The sequence below is a fragment of the Rhinatrema bivittatum genome, chromosome 9 (assembly GCF_901001135.1).
Source record: "Rhinatrema bivittatum chromosome 9, aRhiBiv1.1, whole genome shotgun sequence".
NCBI classification, from domain to species: Eukaryota; Metazoa; Chordata; class Amphibia; order Gymnophiona; family Rhinatrematidae; genus Rhinatrema; species Rhinatrema bivittatum.
This window is the reverse complement of record NC_042623.1, coordinates 48,136,115-48,158,769: the sequence shown is the minus strand read 5'-3', so window position 1 is coordinate 48,158,769 and position 22,655 is coordinate 48,136,115. Positions and strand designations below refer to the sequence as shown.

General features: G+C 44.4%; 1 protein-coding gene across 20 annotated transcripts in view; it reads right to left on the bottom strand.

Annotated features, from left to right (window-relative positions):
- The window catches only part of CADPS2 (calcium dependent secretion activator 2), a 1,612,018-nt gene that overhangs the window by 396,207 nt on the left and 1,193,156 nt on the right, over window positions 1-22,655 (bottom strand). For 10 of the 20 annotated variants that reach the window (XM_029616598.1, XM_029616596.1, XM_029616606.1 and 7 more), the window contains one exon: window positions 7,980-8,003. The exons of 5 other annotated variants lie outside the window; for them this stretch is intronic. In XM_029616598.1, the coding sequence (XP_029472458.1) occupies window positions 7,980-8,003 (24 nt within the window). The remainder of the gene's footprint in view (window positions 1-7,979; window positions 8,004-22,655) is intronic. 5 more of the 20 variants (XM_029616597.1, XM_029616602.1, XM_029616615.1 and 2 more) reach the window with 1 other exon arrangement.

Here is a 22,655-nt window from a genome sequence, read left to right as displayed (position 1 = left end):
CACCAGTTTGCACGCACAAATCTATGCCTGCATGTAGGTACGAATATCTGGCCCATAATGAACATTATAATGGAAATCTAACAATATCCTGCGCACCCAATTGTCGCGCGCAAGGACAAAGAGCTAGGAACGTCTTCCTACGCTGTTGTGTTGCTCTAGAAATGTCCAGAAAAAAACAGACCCTTTGGCCCAGATAAGGGAAATCTCTATTTTGGAGAAAAAGCCTGAGAACAGTGTCCCGGTCAGAGGAAAATACAAAGTTAACCAAAAGAGTTCCCCTCTTTTCAATCTGGCCCTTGGCAGATGTTTCTAAAAGTTCAGAAAGATTAACAGCAGGAAAAACAGAAGAATCTCTTTCTTGCTTATTAGTTGGCAAAAAATAAATTTTTGAGATAGATGGTATCGCCTCCGATGAAAAATTAAGTATCTCTTGTAGGTAATTTTTAAATTGTTAACTTGGAGAAACTAGTTTACACTTAGGGAAATTTAACACTCAAGTTTAAATATCTTAAAGAATTTTCCAAGTTTTCCACTCTTTTGGATGTTGTAAGGTTTCCTTGAATTAAGCCGTTCTGAATGGATTGAAATTGAGACAATTTAGAGTCTAATTCTTCTAGCTTAGATGTATGAGCTATTAGAATTGGATTTAAAGAATAAAGTTGCTTCTGAGAATCTTTCAAAACTGATGTGAGAGTTATTATTAAGCATTCCAACAGTGTAAGAGCATTCCAAACTGAGTCTAATGTCTCAACAGTGGGTTTAGTCAAAAAGGATTGAGAGGAAAAAGTTGCCAAAGGAATATGAAGATGATCGCCATCGTTGCTCTGGGGGGCCTGCAACAGCTCTCTCCCAGCTGGGGTGGAAACCATGGCAGTGTGACTGCTATCTTCCGCTGCCAGACTAAAAGATATTACCTCTACCCGCGGCAAGGATGTCAAAATTACATTGCTGGGAGCACAAGACGCAAATCTAGCTGAGAGAACTGCCTCGGTAGCAGCCGTTCCCACCAACGCCATCCGTCCGGGTGGCATACCTGCTCTCTCAGTGGTGTAATGTGTGGGAGGGGAGGGAATCACCGGAGCTCCAGGGCTGAACGATGTTTCGTCCAAATGTGTCGGTGCACCGACACTTACTGTGGACCCACCAACTGGAGCAGAAAAATCTGAAGCTGTGCAAAAGCCCTCTATGCTCATCTGTATCAAGGTGGGTTGAAGAGGAACCGAGGCTATCTCTCTCAGCCAACCTTTCCTCTTAGTGTGCGGCATAGTGAAAAAGAAATAGCAGGTATGACAACAAAGCACGGAGCTTCAGCCACAGCATCCACCCCTCACGGTGCCATCTTGATTCTTCCCTCCTTCTGACTTTCTAGTGGCACCTATCAACAGATAAAGAGCAGAAGCACTTCCCTTACAACTTCTGCCACCATTAAGTACCAGAAAATGCAGCTTTTTCTGTCCTTGCTCTGCTTTTCTCCTTCAAGTTTTTCCTGGATTTCTTTTATATTTACTTCCCTCCTTCTCTATTTTTCTCATTCCCTAATACAGCTTCTCTTATCACCTTCATGTCTGCTTGTGGCTCAAAATATTTGTCAACAATAGGCTATGTTAGGCATTGGTCCTTCTTTCTCTCTTAGCTGAACTGCACCCCAGATCTAACTCAACTCGTTAATGCATTGCTGCTTCTCCCCATTCCATAGCACAGAGTCGCTGTTCTCTCCAATGCACTCAGTGCACCATTCCCATCCATGGTGCAGGATCACTATTCCCTCCACCCACTCAGCATTGATGGACTGCAATTCTTCTCCCTTCAAATTAATAGCGCTGGTGAAAAACACAACATTTGCACCAATATCAAGAATTCTGGAGATAATCACAGAAAATAGAATCTAGTATTATATTATGTTACAGTTTCTTTAAAATAAAAAACTGAAGATTACTGTAATACTTGGTTCATGAAAAGTATAAACTTTGTTCTTGTAAACACTGCTTGCACTGCTAGCTTCTACGGTTACACAAAGTAAGCAACCAAAATCTTCTGGGAAAGTACTTGGAATCTAACTCAGTGGAGACACCGTAAAAATCAAATCACTTGGGCCTTGGATCTGAGAACCTGGCAACAACATGGTTGATAAAGATTCACACAGCATACAAAGTTTGCAATTCATTCTTACATAATCTCTGGTACATTCCTGTCTACAATTCCTTTCATCAATGAGCATGCATACTTGATTTAAAAGCTGTGGTAATTTTGAAGAAAAAAAAAAAAGAGGTTGCCAGGTGGGGGCCAGCAGTAGCCTCCATTGTCCACTCCAGCTGCAATGGGGAAAAAGAAAACTTCAGAAACGTTTCAGGTCAGCAACCTGGCAGAAAACCACAAGGGATGGCCAACTCCAGTCCTCAAGAGCCATAAAGCAGGTTTGGTTTTCAAGATAGCCACAATGAATATCTATTAGATATATCTGCATACAGTTAAGGCAGTGTATGTAGATCTATCCCACATATATTCGTTGTGGATATTCTGAAAACTAGTCCAGATATCCTGAAAACCAGACCACATTTATGACTCTTGAGGTTCAGAGTTGCCGCCCCGGTCTACAAGAAATCAATCACAGGTCAATAATGTAAAAATACTCTTTTCAACAGTTGTGTCTTTCTATATATAAAAATAAAAATAAATAAATAAATAAATATGTAGTGAGGCAGTGCTATGAATAATCCACCTCAACTGCACAGCAAAGAAACCAAATTAACTTTAGACAGACATGAACGCACACAGTAACAGAGCAATGATCATTTGGGCTGCATTGTGGGCCCCCATCTGCTGATGAGTTCTGGGGGAGAAGAAGGATGTCCCACTTTGAGGTTGACAAGGGGGGCCCTTCGCAACAAGAACCATGGGGAGAAGGGTCCGAGCAATTTCTCTGCCCCATCTAACCTGCCCACTTTGCTTCTTTTAAGGTGAATTTTAAAAGCCTGGTGCGCGCCAATACCTGGAGATATGTGCACAAGTCAGGCTCACATGCACCATGAGGATTTTAAAAGCCACCTGGATACGCAGGTAACTTGCCTCTGCGCGCATAAATGAAAAGTTCCGAAAAAGGGGCAGGTATGGGAGTGGTCTGGGTGTTCCTGGATTCAAACTTGATATTTGCACGTGAATTCTTATGCACAGTGGCATGCACCAAGGTCCCCTACCGCATAACTATTTCTGCAATGGATGCATGTGTAAGTTGTAAAACAAGAAATTCTAAGAATATAAGAAATTGCCATGCTGAGTCAGACCAAGGGTCCATCAAGCCCAGCATCCTGTTTCCAACAGAGGCCAAACCAGGCTACAAGAACCTGGCAATTACCCAAACACTAAGAAGATCCCATGCTACTGATGCAATTAATAGCAATGGCTATTCCCCAAGAAAACTTGATTAATAGCCGTTAATGGACTTCTCCTCCAAGAACTTATCCAAACCTTTTTTGAACCCAGCTACACTAACTGCACTAACCACATCCTCTGGCAACAAATTCCAGAGCTTTATTGTGCGTTGAGTGAAAAAGAATTTTCTTCAATTAGTCTTAAATGTGCTACTTGCTAACTTCATGGAATGCCCCCTAGTCCTTCTATTATTCGAAAGTGTAAATAACCGATTCACATCTACTCATTCAAGACCTCTCATGATCTTAAAGACCTCTATCATATCCCCCCTCAGCCGTCTCTTCTCCAAGCTGAACAGCTCTAACCTCTTCAGCCTTTCCTCATAGGGGAGCTGTTCCATCCCATTTATCATTTTGGTTGCCCTTCTCTGTACCTTCTCCATCGCAACTATATCTTTTTTGAGATACGGCGACCAGAATTGTACACAGTATTCAAGGTGCAGTCTCACCATGGAGCGATATAGAGGCATTATGACATTTTCCGTTTTATTAAGCAATCCCTTCCTAATAATTCCTAACTTTCTGTTTGCTTTTTTGACTGCTGCAGCACACTGAGCCGATGATTTTAAAGTATTATCCACTATGATGCCTAGATCTTTTTCCTGGGTGGTAGCTCCTAATATGGAACCTAACACGTGTAACTACAGCAAGGGTTATTTTTCCCTATATGCAACACCTTGCACTTGTCCACATTAAATTTTATCTGCCATTTGGATGCCCAATCTTCCAGTCTTCCAAGGTCCTCCTGTAATGTATCACATAGAAATGACGGCAGAAGAAGACCGAATGGCCCATCCAGTCTGCCCAGCAAGCTTCACACATTTTTTCTCTCATACTTATCTGTTTCTCTTAGCTCTTTATTCTATTCCCCTTCCACCCCCACCATTAATGTAGAGAGCAGTGATGGAGCTGCATCCAAGTGAAATATCTAGCTTGATTAGTTAGGGGTAGTAGGGGTAGTAACCGCCGCGATAAGCAAGCTACACCCATGCTTATTTGTTTTACCTAGACTATGTTGTACAGCCCTTGTTGGTTGTTTTTTCTTCTCCCCTGCCGTTGAAGCAGGGAGCTATGCTGGATATGCGTGAAGTATCAGTTTTTTTCTCCCCTGCCATTGAAGCAGAGAGCCATGCTGGATATGTATTGAAAGTGAAAGTGAAGTATCAGGCACATTTGGTTTGGGGTAGTAACCGCCGTAACAAGCCAGCTACTCCTCGCTTTGTGATTGCGAATCCTTTTTTTCTTCACCCCTGTCGTTGAAGCTATGCAGGATATGCGTGAAGCATCAGTTTTTTTTGTTTTGTTTTGTTTTTTCCCCTGCTGTTGAAGCAGAGAGCTATGCTGGAAATGCGTGATGTATCAGTCTTTCTCCCATGCCGTTGAAGCAGAGAGCCATGCTGGATATGCATGGATTTAACAACTCTGAATAATTTTGTTTTATCCGCAAATTTGATAACCTCACTCGTCATATTCCTTTCCAGATCATTTATATATATATATTGAAAAGCACTGGTCCACGTACAGATCCCCGAGGCACTCCACTTTTTACCCTTTTCCACTGAGAAAATTGACCATTTAATCCTACTCTCTGTTTCTTGTCTTTTAATCAGTTTGTAATCCACGAAAGGACATCACCTCCTATCCCATGACTTTTTAGTTTTTGTTGAAGCCTCTCATGAGGGACTTTGTCAAACGCCTTCTGAAAATCCAAATACACTACATCTACCGGTTCACCTTTATCCACATGTTTATTAACCCCTTCAAAAAAATGAAGATTTGTTAGGCATGACTTCCCTTGGGTAAATCCATGTTGACTGTGTTCTATATGCTCTACGATTTTGATCTTGAGAATAGTTTCCACTATTTTTCCCCAACACTGAAGTCAGGCTCACTGGTCTATAGTTACCCGGTTCGCCCCTGGAGCCTTTTTTAAATATTGCGGTTACACTGGCCAGCCTCCAGTCTTCAAGTACAATGGATGATTTTAATGATAGGTTGCAAATTTTAACTAATAGATCAGAAATTTCATTTTTTAGTTCCTTCAGTACCCTAGGATGCATACCATCTGGTCCAGGTGATTTGCTACTCTTTAGTTTGTCAATCTGACCTACTATATCTTCCAGGTTTACAGTGATTTCGTTCAGTTTGTCTGACTCATCACCCCTGAAAACCATCTCCGAAACTGGTATCTCCCCAACATCCTCATTAGTAAACACGGAAGCAAAGAATTCATTTAGTCTTCCTGCAATGGCCTTATCTTCCCTAAGAGCCCCTTTAATTCCTCATTCTAGGCAGATCAGTGGGGTTTTAAAGGTCGGGGCTTACAGCGGGGAATGGAGGCTTTTAAACTTGGGGGTTTTGAAATTCTATTCCCTACCTGGGTGAACTGGGCATGAACTGGGAAAACTGGTAATGGCATCGGCACAAGTGTCTTTTTAAATCCCCTCCCATTTACACAGTAGAAGCAGCTTTTGCGTACGTAGGTGCGTGTCCACTTAAAATTACATGCACATGCGTGCACGGTCAGGCTATTTTAAAACATGTATACATATACACACATATGTTATAAAATGACCACGTCCCTGGGCATGGGCCGATGAACGTGTGCACATGTGCGTCCACATGCCAATACCATAGAAGCCATTTGGTCTCTGGCTTTTCTTTCACCTCCTATGCACTAAAGATGCTCAATTCTTATCCAATGCTTTCCTGAATTCTGTTACTGCTTTTGTCTTTATTACCTCGGCTGTTCCATGTATCCACCATCCTTTTTGTGATAAAGTATAGTAAATACAACACATGACACAAATTGGAGATTATCGATTTAGTGATGTGCTTTTCATACTAAAAACAAAAAAGCAAGCAGTGAACATTAGGGATGTGTAGAGGGACGCCATACATTGCATTCGGTATTCGTATTCATCGGGGAGCAGATACGTTGCATTTGGCAAGGGGGGCCCCCCGATATGTTCATTCTTATTTGTTTCCCGGCTAAAATTGAATTAACTACAACCCCCCACCCTCCTGACCCCCCCCAAGACTTACCAAAACTCCCTGGTGGTCCAGCGGGGGGTCCGGGAGCCATCTCCTGCACTCACACCGTCGGCTGCCGATATTCAAAATGGTGCCGATAGCCTTTGCCCTTACTATGTCACAAGGGCTACCGGTGCCATTGGTTGGCCCCTGTGACATAGTGAGGGCAAAGGCTATTGGCGCCATTTTGAATACCGGCAGCCGATGGCGTGCGTGCAGGAAATGGCTCCCGGACCCCCCGCTGGACCACCAGGGAGTTTTGGTAAGTCTTGGGGGGGTCAGGAGGGTGGGGGAGGGGGTTGTTTAAATTCACTCCTTTAGACGGCCGAATAATTCGGTGAAGATTCGTTGTATTCGTGGGGAATCGTGATACGTTTCGCTTCCCCACGAATACAACAAATATGGCCCTATACGTTGCGGATTATCAATACGTTGGAAATGAATGCACACCCCTAGTGAACATGCACTTGAAGTGATACCCAATGATATGATAAATAATCCTTTGGGATGGGGCAGATTCCATGCATGTGTAAGAAGCTTTTATTTACTGATAAAAGTATATGGTGCATCCCAAAGTAATTTTCACTCTTCCTTTTAATATTAGCAGTTACACATATTAAGGCTGATTTATAACATAGTAACATAACTTAATAATGATGGCAGAAAAGGACCAAATGGTTCATTCAGTTTACCTAGCAAGCTTTTTATGGTAGTATAGTAACAGTGGACTCTACAGAAAAGGGCGGTAATACAAGAAAAACTTCATGCATTACCAGCCCATTTAAATAACATACAAATGTTGTTATGTGCTAAATTTTGTGATGAAACTCATGGGAAATTGATGATTTTATTGCAAAACCCCCTCCCCCTTTAGCTATACTTTATTGAGATGTGGTTAAGTTTCACAAAAGATTACACCTTTACAAAAGTTTTGCAAACAATTTTGCTCATGCTGAATTGCTAATAAGTGGATTTGCATGATTTTTGAGCTGATTACTGATGTAACAAACTCTGGCTTCACAAATGCAAAATTACATGTTACAATGACAAGTAGTGCATGTAAAACTTTGCAAATACAATTTCATGAGGATTTGCCATTTTAATGCATGGAATTGTGTTTGTGAAGCTGTTTGCAGCTTCGTACGTCAGCCCTATTCTTTTCTATTTTGCAGATACAATAAAACTTGAAAGTGAAAAGGTTTTACCTTGCCACTCCATGCTCATCAGGATTTATATTTACACTTTTAATGACTACAAGTAGCAATATTGCTATTAATTCACAGTGGAAGCTTTACAGTTCTCTAGACTAAATTGAATGGTAATGGATATGCATATGTGCTTCAGAACATGCAATCTGGAAAGATGCCTGCACTCCCAAAAATGTAACCAGAGTAGTTTTGTTACTGTGGCCAAAGTGTAGACATAAAATGTACAAATGTGATGTTACCTATCTAAAGCACAGATTTAACATACAGTGAAAACTGGGCTACATCCATGCACACATGCATACATAGTCACCTGCTTCCTTTTCTGCTCCTGCTGCTGCCAAAATGTAAGGAAAGAGATTCAAGGAAAAAAACATTGTAAATAGAAAGATAATACACAGAGGAAACATTTTTTAAATGATCACATTTCTGATGAATAATCAGCAAAAACTATGTACGATCTCTATTCAAGAAGCAATAGCATTGTGGACATAGATAAGACTAGCATATGAAAATGTTCAAGCCTGCTTTTCCTTTTAGGATAATCAAAACATTTTTAGAAAATGCACATTTTAGCCATTTGTGTATTTATGGATCCTTTAAACACCTAATCTAAGTGGAAATACCACACCCCCCTTATACATTTTCTGTTGAGAAACGTAATCCGCTTTGAAGTGCTGAAAAGCAGAATATAAATCAAATAAATAATAATAATCAATATTATTTTTTAATTTGGACTGTAGGTTAGGTTAATTTAGAATGATAAAATGATCTTAAATCCTGTTTTATTTGACATATATATATATATATATATAAATATATATACACACACACACACACACACATATTAATACATATTTAAAAATATGAATACATATATATTATTTTATTTGTAGAACATAATTCTAACAAGGCTTCCATGAACAAGAAGATTCTGTTGAGCTGACAGACAAAGCTAGTTTAAGGTTTTCCAGCAGTGAAATTTGAAGTAAACATTTATTTCCAAGCCAAAAAAAGATAAGGGAGAAAGTAATTTTCCTACGTAAAAATAATATTCAGTATCCTTGTCTTATCGCAGCATAACATAATTAATGATAGTAAAACGGTCACTAAGGAGTTTTCATGTTGTTATTCCTGTGATATAATATTGGTTGCTATGGTGACAAAATGATCTTTTTGTTTCTCAGGATTACTCACAAGGCTAGTTAACTCATATTTTGTTGGTGAGTTTGACTAGATAAGATACAGCATAAGAAAAAGTTGAACATACAATGCAACGGTGTTAAAAATGTTCATTTACTGGAGTTTTGCAGGGGTTTTTTTCATATTTAATATGTCAGGGCAAATAAAATTTATAAAGAGTTTCATGTTTTCACAGGTTTAGTTTACTTTCCAAAGAGAAGAAGGCTTATGAGATCACTATGTCCCAAATAACCATTGTATTTGGTGTCCAATCTACATCAAGAACTTAAGGGCCTATGTTTTCTGATGAAAAATCACATAAATTTAGTTTCCTAGAGCTTAGGATTCTAAATTTACAGCTGCTGTTCATTTGTCTCGATTTAGGCTCCTAAGGGCCTTATTTACTAAGCATTTTCCCCATAGACACAGAATGGAAGAAAAGCCTTAGTAAATCAGGCCCTTAGTTAGATGCCTAATGTTAAAAATCCGTGCTAAGCACCTAAATATGTTTTCCCAACCTAACTGTGCTTCTGTAGCCACCTACTTTTTAGGGTCCTAAATTAAGGAATCAAGTGAAACTAGGAGCCCACATTTAGGGGACTCAGCCCTAGTACATTTTTAAAGGGGCCAGTTTAGAAGCCTAAGAACATAAGAACATGCCATACTGGGTCAGACCAAGGGTCCATCAAGCCCAGCATCCTGTTTCTAACAGTGGCCAATCCAGGCCATAAGAACCTGGCAAGTAACCAAAAACTAAGTCTATTCCATGTTACCGTTGCTAGTAATAGCAGTGGCTATTTTCTAAGTCAACTTAATTAATAGCAGGTAATGGACTTCTCCTCCAAGAACTTATCCAATCCTTTTTTAAACACAGTTATACTAACTGCACTAACCACATCCTCTGGCAACAAATTCTAGAGTTTAATTGTGTGTTGAGTAAAAAAGAACTTTCTCCGTTTAGTTTTAAATGTGCCACATGCTAACTTCATGGAGTGCCCCCTAGTATTTCTATTATCCGAAAGAGTAAATAACCGATTCACATCTACCCGTTCTAGATCTCTCATGATTTAAACACCTCTATCATATCCCCCCTCAGCCGTCTCTTCTCCAAGCTGAAAAGTCCTAACCTCTTCAGTCTTTCCTCATAGGGGAGCTGTTCCATTCCCCTTATCATTTTGGTAGCCCTTCTCTGTACCTTCTCTATCGCAATTATATCTTTTTTGAGATGTGGTGACCAGAACTGTACACAGTATTCAAGGTGCGGTCTCACCATCGAGCGATACAGAGGCATTATGACATTTTCCGTTTTATTCACCATTCCCTTTCTAATAATTCCCAACATTCTGTTTGCTTTTTTGACTGCCGCAGCACACTGAACCGACGATTTCAATGTGTTATCCACTATGACGCCTAGATCTCTTTCTTGGGTTGTAGCACCTAATAAGGAACCTAACATTGTGTAACTATAGCATGGGTTATTTTTCCCTATATGCATCACCTTGCACTTATCCACATTAAATTTCATCTGCCATTTTGATGCCCAATTTTCCAGTCTCACAAGGTCTTCCTGCAATTTATCACAATCTGCTTGTGATTTAACTACTCTGAACAATTTTGTATCATCTGCAAATTTGATTATCTCACTCGTATTTCTTTCCAGATCATTTATAAATATATTGAAAAGTAAGGGTCCCAATACAGGTCCCTGAGGCACTTCACTGCCCACTCCCTTCCACTGAGAAAATTGTCCATTTAATCCTACTCTCTGTTTCCTGTCTTTTAGCCAGTTTGCAATCCACGAAAGGACATCGCCACCTATCCCATGACTTTTTACTTTTCCTAGAAGCCTCTCATGAGGAATTTTGTCAAACGCTTTCTGAAAATCCAAGTATACTACATCTACCGGTTCACCTTTATCCACATGTTTATTAACTCCTTCAAAAAAGTGAAGCAGATTTGTGAGGCAAGACTTGCCTTGGGTAAAGCCATGCTGACTTTGTTCCATTAAACCATGTCTTTCTCAAAAAGTAGGAGTCCAAACCCTTTGAAAATCGGCCTCCAAATTTCTTGGCCAAATCAAGGAGGTCTAGAGAATCCTGACAAAGGGGTATTTTCTTTAGTCCCACTTATAACTGCAAGTCCCACAAAGTGGGCTCCATTAGCTCTGCAGGGAACTTCTTGGGGGAGGGGGGGGTGGTGTTTGGTTTTTTTAACATTGCTCATTATATATATTTTTACATAACAAATGGGCAGAAAATATAGTCCCAATTGGCCTTAAGAGTTTTAGGATGCAGCAATATTCACTAAAAGGTAGATTTTAAATAGGCCATGTGTGCGCTCATAAATATATGCGCGTAGGTTATCAAATAGTCTCCAAGCGTGCATGTCTGGAGCTATATGCACATACATATGTGAACCACTTTGCTACTGCTCCTTGATAAGCACAGAAGTCAGGAGGGGGGAGAGGGAGAGAGACTCTTTATAAGGCTCAGTCTCATAATCTATATATGGACCATTGTAAGGGAGCACTTTGATTCGGTGTGAGTTTTCGGGAGGTGGGTTGGGGGGGGGTGTGGTGTTACAAACACATTCAGAGGTATCCATTATATAATTGAACTCATTAAATTATTTTTGACCTTATAAGTGATGAAAAGAAGTTGATTTGTACAATGCAGCTAGCAGACAATGAATATATTTTAAACATATTTGTACAAGTCTGGTCTAAGAAACAGATTAATTTGCATGTTTTGGACACATGGAAAATGACATGTGTTTGGGAGGACCGTCATTAAGAACCACTGATCTAAGTAATAGAAATGCACAGTGCAGCAGTTCCCAATCCCATCCTCAAGAACCTATTCTCCCCAAGGCAGTCAGGCTTTCAGGATACTCACTAATGAATATGGAAGAGATATATGTTCATACAACAGAGGCAGTACATGCAAATATATCTCATGCTTATTCACTGTTGAGGTCCTGTAAACGTGACTGGCAGTGGAGTCCCTGAGAATAAGACTGGGAACAAACTGCATTATTGAAAGAAAAAAAATAAAAATTATGCATTAAAATAAAGAAAGTTTTGTCTTTGTCCTTCTCCAACAACTCTTTCAGAAATAATTTATTTATTTATTTATTTTATTTCTCATTTCTTATATACCGCTCAACAGATACCAGACCTGGCCAGAGGAGTTCACAACGAAATCCAATAAAAATACAATCACAGATCTAGCGTAACCATATAGCTCTCTTTTATTAGAACAGCATACAAATTATTCAAAGATAATGTTGAGATCACATTTATTTGTTTTTTCAATTTTTATGCCACCTATTCTAAAAACAGATCAGATGCAAATTTACTGGTAACTTATATGGTCCAAAGAGCTTATCATGTACATCAGTTTTGTATAATTTTCACTATGGTCTAATTAAAAGCTAATGTTGCGCCCGTCAGTCCAGACTGCTACGCCCTCTATTGCTCACCTTTTTTCTACCTGATTCAGCTCAGTTAGGGAAGATGGCTGCCTCTGCTTCTCCACACCGAACCCTTCGGCGTTCTCAGTCCGGCATGGTTGATTGCGTTCGCCATCTTTCTCTCAAAGTCACCTAGGGCAAGTGCGTGTGCGCGCAGCCCCGTTCTTTACGTGCGTCATGGCGGGAACCTCGGGGGCGTCCCCACCGCATGACGTCACAAGCTCTGGTATTTAATCTCGGTTCATGAATACAGATACGAGTTAGCAAGGAATCCTCCATGCTGATCTCTCCTCGCTACCAGACGCCTCCGCTCTGTGTACTCTCGTTCCAGGATGACTTAGGTACCCGCTCTTCGGGGGCCTTGCCTCGCTCCCCTACACCCTCCGGGGTTATCTGCTACCAGCTAGGACGCTTAAGGTACCTGCTCCTCGGGGGTTGCCTCGCTCCTGTCTACCCTCCAGGGTTGTCTACCACCTTCAAGGACGCCTAAGGTACCCGCTCCTCGGGGGCCTTATTTCGTCCCAGACCTCCGCTCCTCGGGGAATCTCTGCTTCTACAACCACCAATATCAAGTGAGTACTACCACTCCAGTTCTGTCTTTGCATTGTCTCATCTCTCTTCTCAGATCCTCGGCCTACCCCACGACCAGACCCATCTCCCTCACGGGACCTGGTGAGACTGTGGAACTGCCTTTTCCACCTTGCAGCTCTCAGAACGGAACACTGCCATCAGACATCTCCTCTTCTGGCTGGGAACACTACTCGTTCCTCGGGTCACCATCTACAATGCAGTATAATAAAAACTATACTTCTCTGTGTCCATCTCTGCTCGGAGCTAGCCTATTGCTGCAAGTCCCCCACAGGGCTCTGCCCTGTGGGAGGTGCCATCTCTTGCAGCGACCAAGGGCCCACGCCTCAATGTGCAAAGTACAACAGCTATCACAACCTGCAACAAATTCATACACCGGATAAGATACTCCATTGATTCGTAGTGAACATTAACAATAACAGGAAATAGCCTCCCGAGTGCCAGAGCCAACTAAACAGGTCAATCTCAATCGTGGGTGTTTGCTTGTCCAGAGGAAATCACAACCAACAGTAGAATGAGAAGTGGTAGCACACACCATTGTGTGTAAAAGTCTCCATCATAGGGCCCTAACCATTTTTCCCATCGACACAACATGAAAGAAAATGTTTAACAGAGAGGACCCAGTATCTCGAAATTGTTAAAAGTTTCAATATATAACCTATCAAGTGGTAAGAAAAAAAGAAAAACTTCTTTATTAATTGAAAGGAAACAATTTTTATTAAGTGGTTGCCATGTTGCCTTATTTTTCTTTTGGACACATCATAGTGGGATCACTGTGAGAGCTTGTTGGATGAATAGTTGAATTGTTTTGGGGCACCTGATGAACTATGGGTCAGATTTAGTCAGTTTTCACAATAGGAACACAATGGGAGAAAGTCTTAAATAAATCATGTTTTCTGATGATCCTAGTCTTTTTGAGGCAGCGAGATAAATGTATTGTAACTGCGCACTGCTGTCATGGGGGGAGAACAATTTCAGAAGCCATTTACCTGGGGTAAACTGGTTGTTTGAAAACTGCCTGCCCCTTACTCAGGTTAAATTACACATGAGGATCAACAGCATGCATATGTTTTACTGGGGAAAAGAGTAGGTGGGATCAGGGGACGTGGTTAAGTCAGTGCAGGGAAAATGCGTGTAGATTAGATTTTCAAATTTAAGCACGTTGTTTGGAAGGAAATAAGTACCTGCAGAAAGATTGCCCCATGACGATTTAAGCTTCGCTCGTATTTTCCACTTGATTACTGGTGCAAAGGCAACAGGTAAAAGAACCTGTAGACTTTGCAGCTAAGTGGGCAGATATGAAATTGCCCCTACTGTTCTATCAATCACTTTTAAAATCATCATTCTTAGGTCAGACTCTTTTTGTTCCACAGCAGAGCCATTACAAAGGACAAATTCAGCACATTTACCTATGCAACAAGAGGGCAATTTTCAAGATCCTGCACAGGTTTGCAGGTACTTTTTACCCGCAGACTTCAGCCTGAATTTTCAAAGTGGATTTCTGTGTATACATCACTTTGAAAATTCATGGAGATACATGCAGAACTCGTGCTGACATATACTTGAGAGCAGGCATGACTTGGTGCGTGCTATGTTTACATGCATACTTTTGAAATTCAAAATTGTGTGTGTAAATCACGTCCCCCAATCCCAGCTGTAACACTCACTTTCCTCTGCCCCGGAACACCTCTTTGTGGTGCATGTTAAAATTATGCATAAAGTCAGATTTTGCATGTACTTTTGCATGCACAATCCCCCAGCTAATTTTTAAAAGATCATTTATTGCATAAAACTGGGGTTTTATGCATGTAAATCCTTTTGAAAATTACCCCCTAAAACTCCAGCAAAACCAGGTGTTATGATTTGTGGGTATGTGGGCCCTTGGCCCGAGATGCGAGTTGTTACCACTTGTGGGGAGGAACCCCATAGGTCCGCACCATCGGGAGGCGAGGTCAGACACAGCGGGGAGCTCTGGGTGAAACAATGGAGAAGTCCCAAGGAGCCAGGAGAGTACCCCAGTAGAGAGTCAGGCTGGAGGCAATACCTGAGCAGGGACCCCAAAGGGAAGAACTGCACAGTGTAGAGGATGATGTTGTAGTGCTTTAGTGCCGTAGGCCACCCACAGGACAGGGAAGCCCAAGCTGAGCCTCTAGTGGTGGCGTAGCACAGCCCTGAGGAGCGGGGAAGTGTTTGCAGGTTCTTATGGCCTGGATTGGCCACTGTTGGAAACAGGATGCTGGGCTTGATGGACCCTTGGTCTGACTAAGTATGGCATTTTCTTATGTTCTTATGTTCTTATGATATAGTACGTAAATGTGACCCTGAGAAGCCGGAGAACGTTACCCCGAGGAGGGGGAAAGCTCTGGCAGTCAGTTGAGTAACACATAGGCGCGGCCCTGAGGAGTGGGAGGCGCAGATAGTCTTGTTCAGGCTGCAGGCACAACCCCGAGGAGCGAGGAAGCCCCGTTGTAGAACTCACGGATAGCAAAGGTGTTCCAAAGGTGGTCCCGAGGAATGGGAGGCCTTGTAGGGTAGGACCCAGAAGGCGTGGAGCCAGCCCGAGGAGCGGGGTAGGCGAGGAGAGCGAGTCCCCAATGTGCACACTGGCCCCCGAGGAGCGGGTACTAGACAGGGTCCAAGTCCACAGGCCCGATAGCGTAGTCACAGGAACACGAAGGCAGCAGTTGAAGATGTACGGAACTTGTTGCCAAGTCGGCCAGCTGAGGGCGAAGGTGGAGCTTAAATACACCGGTCTGATGACATCATCAAACAGGGACGCCCCTGAGGCTTCAAAGGAGGGCCCAGTGGTGCGCCCGCACACCTAGGAAAGCCCAAAGTCGACGAGAGTGGCCGCCATGAGGAGTCCCCGGGAACGTGGCGGTGGAGGTTGGCCCGAGCTGCAAGCAGCCCCGGGGAGGGCAGGAGAGTGGTGCAAGAAGTAAGTACACGTGGTTGCAGCCATCTGCGACCGATGGGCATAACACCAATTTTAGTGGGGACTTGCTAAAAATTTTAATGGGCTTGTTAAAACTTAGAAGGTAATTTTCAAAAGGAGTTACATGCATACAAGTAGCTACTATTGTATCAGTTTTCAAAAGCCATTTACACAAGTAAAGTGCACTTACACGAATAAATCCTGTGGACAATTCAATGGCATATACTGTAGCAATTTTCAAAAGCCCACTTACTCGCGTAAAGTGAATTTACTCGAGTAAATGCTTTTTAGAATCAGGCCCTTAATGAGCAATGCAAAAAGCTCCAGTATACTCATATTAAAAAAAATATCAGAAATAGTGTGGTTGTGCTATTCTGATTCATAGAAACCCAAAAACACATTGTCAAAATAGTATTTGCACATTAATTATCAAGGGCATGTTAGTGTGGGTATGCTAAACTAAGCATGCTCAGTTCTTATCCTCTTGACCCCTTCCTGCTGATTTCCAACAGATCGATACAGTAAAAAGTGCAACCGCGGTTACCCTGCTCCTAACTCGCCTTCTACTCACTTTCCGGCCGCGTTAGCCCTTCCCGCGATACACTATCCCCTTTAACTCATCCCTACCGCCTCTTAAAATCCCCGGGTAACCCCTTCCGCCCGCGGCATGTATATTAAATGTAAACGAGCGAATTAGCTATTCCCTCCCATACAGTAACGCGCGCCCCGACTATCGCTTTTTTACCCTGCTGTTTTGCCGCGCGTTTACCCTGCTAACTTACTGCCTACCCTTACCCCTGCGTTAGAGGCAGGGGTAAGGGTAGGCGGCAAACTTTCCCCCAGCCCTCGTTCACCTGCCCTGGCCGCGTCCGGTCTCCGGTGCAGCCCCAGTCCTGTCCTCTCCTCCCGAAGCAAAAAAAAAAAAAAAACCCGAAAAAAAAGCAAGAGAGCGAGGGGAGAGACGGGCAATCCTACGCTCGGGCCTGCCAGTCCCTTGTCCTCTCCTCCCGAAGCAGGGCGCGAAAAGGAACCTTGCTCCGGGAGGAGGGGGGGGGCAGTTTAAAGCGACGAAGCGACTTACTTTTGCAGCCCCCCTCCGGACATCAGCGACGACGACCGGGCAATCCTAGGCTCGGGCCTGCTAGTCCCTTCTCCACTCCTCCCGAAGCAGGGCGCGAAAAGCAGCCTTGCTCCGGGAGGAGGGGGGGGGGGCAGTTTAAAGCGACTTACTTTTGCAGCCCCCCCCCTCTGGACATCGGCGACGACCGCGGCTCCTGCCTCCAGCCGTCAGACAGACGCATCGCACGTGGGAAAGCGGCCCCTATGCGTGCAATTGGCTGCTCAAGACGTGACGTCACATGCCGTGACGCCAAACGTCGTGACGTCACATTTTGAGCAGCCAATTGCATGCATAGGGGCCGCTTTCCCACATGCGATGCGTCTGTCTGACAGCTGGAGGCTGGAGCCGCGGTCGTCGCCGATGTCTGGAGGGGAGGGGCTGCAAAAGTAAGTCGCTTCGTCGCTTTAAACTGCCCCCCCCCCTCCTCCCGGAGTAAGGCTGCTTTTCGCGCCCTGCTTCAAGAGGAGAGGAGAAGGGACTAGCAGGCCCGAGCCTAGGATTGCCCATCTGTCCCCTCGCTCTCTTGCTACTTTTTCAGTTTTTTTTTTTGCTTCGGGAGGAGGGGACAGGACTGGGGCTGCACCGGAGACCGGACGCAGCCAGGGCAGGTGAGCAGGGGCTGGGGGAAAGTTTGCCGAGCATCGGAGAACATAACTGTCCACTTCCTGGTACCTGTCATTTCAAATGTCATTTGAAATGACATTTGAAATGACAGATACCAGCGTGGCCGTGAAGCGTTAGGCCCAAGCACCCAGGATACTGTATAGGCGCTCTATACAGTAAAATGGGTTGCGCGGGCCTAACGCTTCACGGACGCTTCCTAGACGCAGCTTGCATTTGCAAGCTATTTGCATACGGGATCGAGCGGTAGGCGAGCTGCACTGTGCGTGCGGCAACTGCTGGTGCGCCTGGCACTGCCGCACTGTTTCTACCGCTGCCTTAGAGTATCGATCTGCAAGAGAGATAGAACTAAGCCTGGTACATGAGGGTTGTTTGTCAGTGGGAGAGCTAGTACACTCTACTTGAGAAGGCCAAAGGAAAGTGGAGAGTTCCTTGAGAGAAGAAAACTGACATTACTGCATGTTTAGAACCATCTGTCTTAATGATCTTCAAAGTGTGGTGTGAGGTGATGTGATTGAGGATAGTTGGGAGCATGCAAGGGGGAGAATCAGAGAGGAATCTGGCTGCCCTAATTTAAGACATCGATATCTGGCAATTTCCCCCATTTACAACCACTCTGTAGTGCAGGCATCACAATGGCTGCACCACATAGTCTGCTACTGCCTAAGAGCTAACAGACATAAGCGCTACACTCAAACTAAAACAATCGGTCAACAAAAAAAGAAAAAAAAGGAAAATTGGTTCTTACCTGCTAATTTTCGTTCCTGTAGTACCACGGATCAGCCCAGACTGCTGGTTTATGCCTCCCTTCCAGCAGATGGAGACAGAGAAAAACTTGAAGGACACCCCTGCAGCCCCTTCAGTATAAACAATAGAGATGTGAATCGGAACCGGAATCGGTTCAGATTCCGGTTCCGATTCACATGTGGGTTTTTTTGCATCGGGCCCAATCGCGGTTTTGTTTATCGGCTGCGCCCGAGCCGATAAACAAAAAACACACCCTGACCCTTTAAAACTAACCCCTTAGCTTCCCCCACCCTCCCGACCCTCCCAAAATCTTTTTACAGGTACCTGGTGGTCCAGTGGGGGTCCCGGGAGCGATCCCACTCCCGGGCCGTCGGCTACCACTAATCAAAATGGCGCAGATGGCCCTTTGCCCTTACCATGTGACAGGGTATCCGTGCCATTGGCTGGACCCTGTCACATGGTAGGAGCACTGGATGGCCGGCGCCATCTTGTACTTCTACCATGTGACAGGGGCTGACCAATGGCACCGGTAGCCCCTGTGACATAGTAAGGGCAAAGGCTATAGGTGCCATTTTGAATACTGGCAGCCGACGGTCCGAGTGCAGGAGATTGCTCCTGGAGCCCCGCTGGACTTTTGGCAAGTCTTGTGGGGGTCAGGAGGGTCCCCCAAGACTTGCCAAAAGCCCCTGGTGGTCCAGCGGGTGTCTGGGAGCGATCTCTTGCACTCGGGCCATCGGCTGCCAGTAATCAAAATGGCGCCGATAGCCTTCGCCCTTACTATGTTCACAGGGGCTACCGGTGTCATTGGTTAGTTCCCTGATAAGGGAACCCCCACGATCAATATCGTGGGGTTTTCCTATCGTTTTGTGGGAGCCCCCGATTTCTGACGATTTTGAAAATATCGACGATATTTTCAATCGTCCGAAGCTCGATTCACATCCCTAATAAACAATATCAAAGCAGAATTAAAGTGGTAACAGGAATCCAAAAATTTTAATGGATAAACCAAATTTAGGAGATTCAACTATGTACAAAATGTGAAATCTTCATCTTTGGATAAGTTCTTGGAGGAGAAGTCCATTAATGGCTATTAATCAAGTTTACTTAGGGAATAGCCACTGCTATTAATTGCATCAGTAGCATGGGATCTTCTTAGTGTTTGGGTAATTGCCAGGTTCTTGTGGCCTGGTTTGGCCTCTGTTGGAAACAGGATGCTGGGCTTGATGCACCCTTGGTCTGACCCAGCATGGCAATTTCTTATGTTCTTATCCTGCTATAGTATGACAGGAAAAAAAACGATAATCTGTCGAGCAGAATCAAAAAACTGGGCGGGCGTCTGGGCTGATCCGTGGTACTACAGGAACGAAAATTAGCAGGTAAGAACCAATTTTCCTTTCCCTGTACATACCCGGATCAGCCCAGACTGCTGGGATGTACCCAAGCCCTAGAAAGCCCTGCTCGAAGCACACCGCTGCCAAAACTCTCCAAGTCGGGAGCCCGAACATCCAAACGATAATGCCGAGCAAAGGTATGCAAAGGTTTCCAGGTTGCCGCCCTACAGATCTCCTGAGGGGAAATCAACTGACTTTCTGCCCAGGATGCCACCTGAGAACAGAGTGAATGAGCCTTTGGAACTGCTCGCCCGTGACATATGTATGCTGAAGCAATAGCATCCTTCAACCACCGGGCAATAGTAGCCTTAGAAGCTTTATGCCCTTCCTAGGACCACTCCACAAGACAAAAAGGTGATCCGACAAGCGAAAATCATTAGTGACCTCCAAGTAATGCATCATCACCCGCCTGACATCCAAATGCTTCAATTCACGAGCATGTGGAGAATTCTGATCCAAATCCGGGAACGCAGGCAACTCAATGGACTAGTTCATGTGAAAAGCCGATACAAGCTTAGGCAGAAAGGACGGCACGGTTCTAAGAGAAACGCCAAAATCGGAAAACCTAAGAAATGGTTTGCGACAAGATAGGGCCTGAATTTCCGAAATTCTCCAAGCTGAGCAGATAGCTACCAAAAACACCATTTTGAGCATAAGGTCCTTCAGAGTGCCACACCTGAGCGGTTCAAAAGGAGGTTCACACAATGTCCTAAGGACCAAATTCAAACTCCAGAATGGACAAACAGCTTGACGTGGTGGATGCAAATGCTTAGCACCCCGAAGGAAACGAACCACATCCAGATGAGCCGCTATGGATGCACCATCCACCTTTCCACGTAAACATCCTAACGCCGCCACTTGAACCCGGAGAGAACTGAAAGCTAGCCCTTTTCCCAAAGTCTCTTGCAAGAAGGCTAGAATGTGGACTATTGAGGCCCGCCGAGGGTAAACATTCGACCTACTACACCAAGAGTCAAAACCTTCCAGACTCGGACATACGTAAGAGAGGTGGAAGTTTTGTGAGCCCGTAAAAGAGTGGAAATCACCGAATCCAGATACCCCTTCTTTCTCAACTGACGCCTCTCATAAGTCAAGCCGCTAGACAAAAGCGATCTACCTGGTTGAAAAATACTGGACCCTGCTGCAGGAGATTTGGAAGATGACCCAGATGGAGCGGCCCATCCACTGCAAGGTTGAGGAGATCCACGAACCACAGCCTTCCTGGCCATTCCGGAGCCACCAGCACCACCGCTCCTGGATGGGCTTCTATCCTTCTCAAGATCTTGCCTACCAAAGGCCAAGGAGGGAATGCATAGAGCAGAATGTTGGGAGGCCATGGGAGGACAAGAGCATTCAACCTTCTGCTCCGTGCTCTCTTCTGCAACTGAAGAAGCACGGCAGCTTGGCATTCCCTCGAGTCGCTAGTAGATCCAAACAGGGAATCCCCCAGCGATGAGATATTTTTATTTATTTATTTATTTAAAGTTTTTTCTATACCGACTTTCCAATAACAGAATTATTGATCAATTCGGTTTACATTTTGAACAATAACAGTGACAAGCAAATGTCTTACAGAGAACAGGAAGAATAACTTGGAAATGAATATATGGGGTTAAACAAAGAAATACAATATACATAGCCTAATATAGGCAGAGGCAGATATCAACGCGAATGCATTGTCGGACAGCTCCCATTCTCCGGGATCCAATCTCTGACAGCTCAGAAAATCCGCCTGTACATTGTCTACCCCGGTAATGTGTGAAGCCGCTATCCTGAGCAGATGAGTTTCTGCCCAGGCCATGAGCTCGTCCACCTCCGCTGCTACGAGGCGGCTCTTTGTGCCTCCCTGCCGGTTGATATATGCTCCCATCATTGCGCTGTCGGAGAGCACTCTCACCGACCGACAATGAACCTGGGGCAAGAACTTCAGCAGGGCCAAGTGGACTACCCTGGTCTCGAGATGATTGATGGACCATTGCACTTCCTGCTGCATCCATTGGCCTTGGGCTGCCTGAGATTGGCAAACTCCCCCCAGCTGGAAAGACTGTCATCTGTCATCACAATAGTCCACTGAGGGACCTCCAGATCCATCCCCTGGGACAAGTGTTCGTGGGTCAGCCACCAAGCTAGGCTGGACCTGGCCCGTTCCTGGATGGGTAAGGGAACTTGAAAAGCTTCCGACTTGGGGTCCCAACGTGAGAGCAAAGCCCTTTGCAACGGCCTCATATGAGCGAAAGCCCACGGGACCAACTCCAGAGTAGATGCCATAGAACCAAGAACCTGTAAATAGTCCCACGCCCTGGGAACTGGCAGGGACAAGAGACACCGAACTTGTGACATGAGTTTGTCTATCCGATCCTGCATCAGGAAGACTTTCCCAATCAGAGTATCACATCTCGCCTCCAAAAAATCCAGGACCTGGGTGGGGGACAACTGGCTCTTGCCCACATTGATGATCCAACCCAGAGCGTGAAGTGTCTGCACAACCCTGGCGACCACAGCCTCGCATAGTTCCTTTGACTTTGCTCGAATGAGCCAGTCGTCCAAGTAGGGATAGACCAGTATCCCCTGGCGATTGAGAGCTGCCGCCACAACCACCATCACCTTGGTAAATGTGTGCGGAGCAGTTGCCAGCCTGAAGGGAAGTGCCTGAAACTGGTAATGCTTGCTGAGAACCATAAACCAGAGATACCGCTGATGGTCCTTCTGAATTGCAATGTGTAGGTATGCTTTCGTCAAATCGAGGGACACTAAAAACTCCCCTGCTCTGACGGAGGCGATTACAGAACGTAGCGTCTCCATATGAAAACGAGGCACTCAGAGCTCTGTTGACCTTCTTCAGATCTAAAATCGGACAGAAGGACCCTTCCTTCTTCAGAACCAGAAAATAAATCGAATACCTGCCGGTTCGAAGTTCGTTCAGAGGAACTGGAA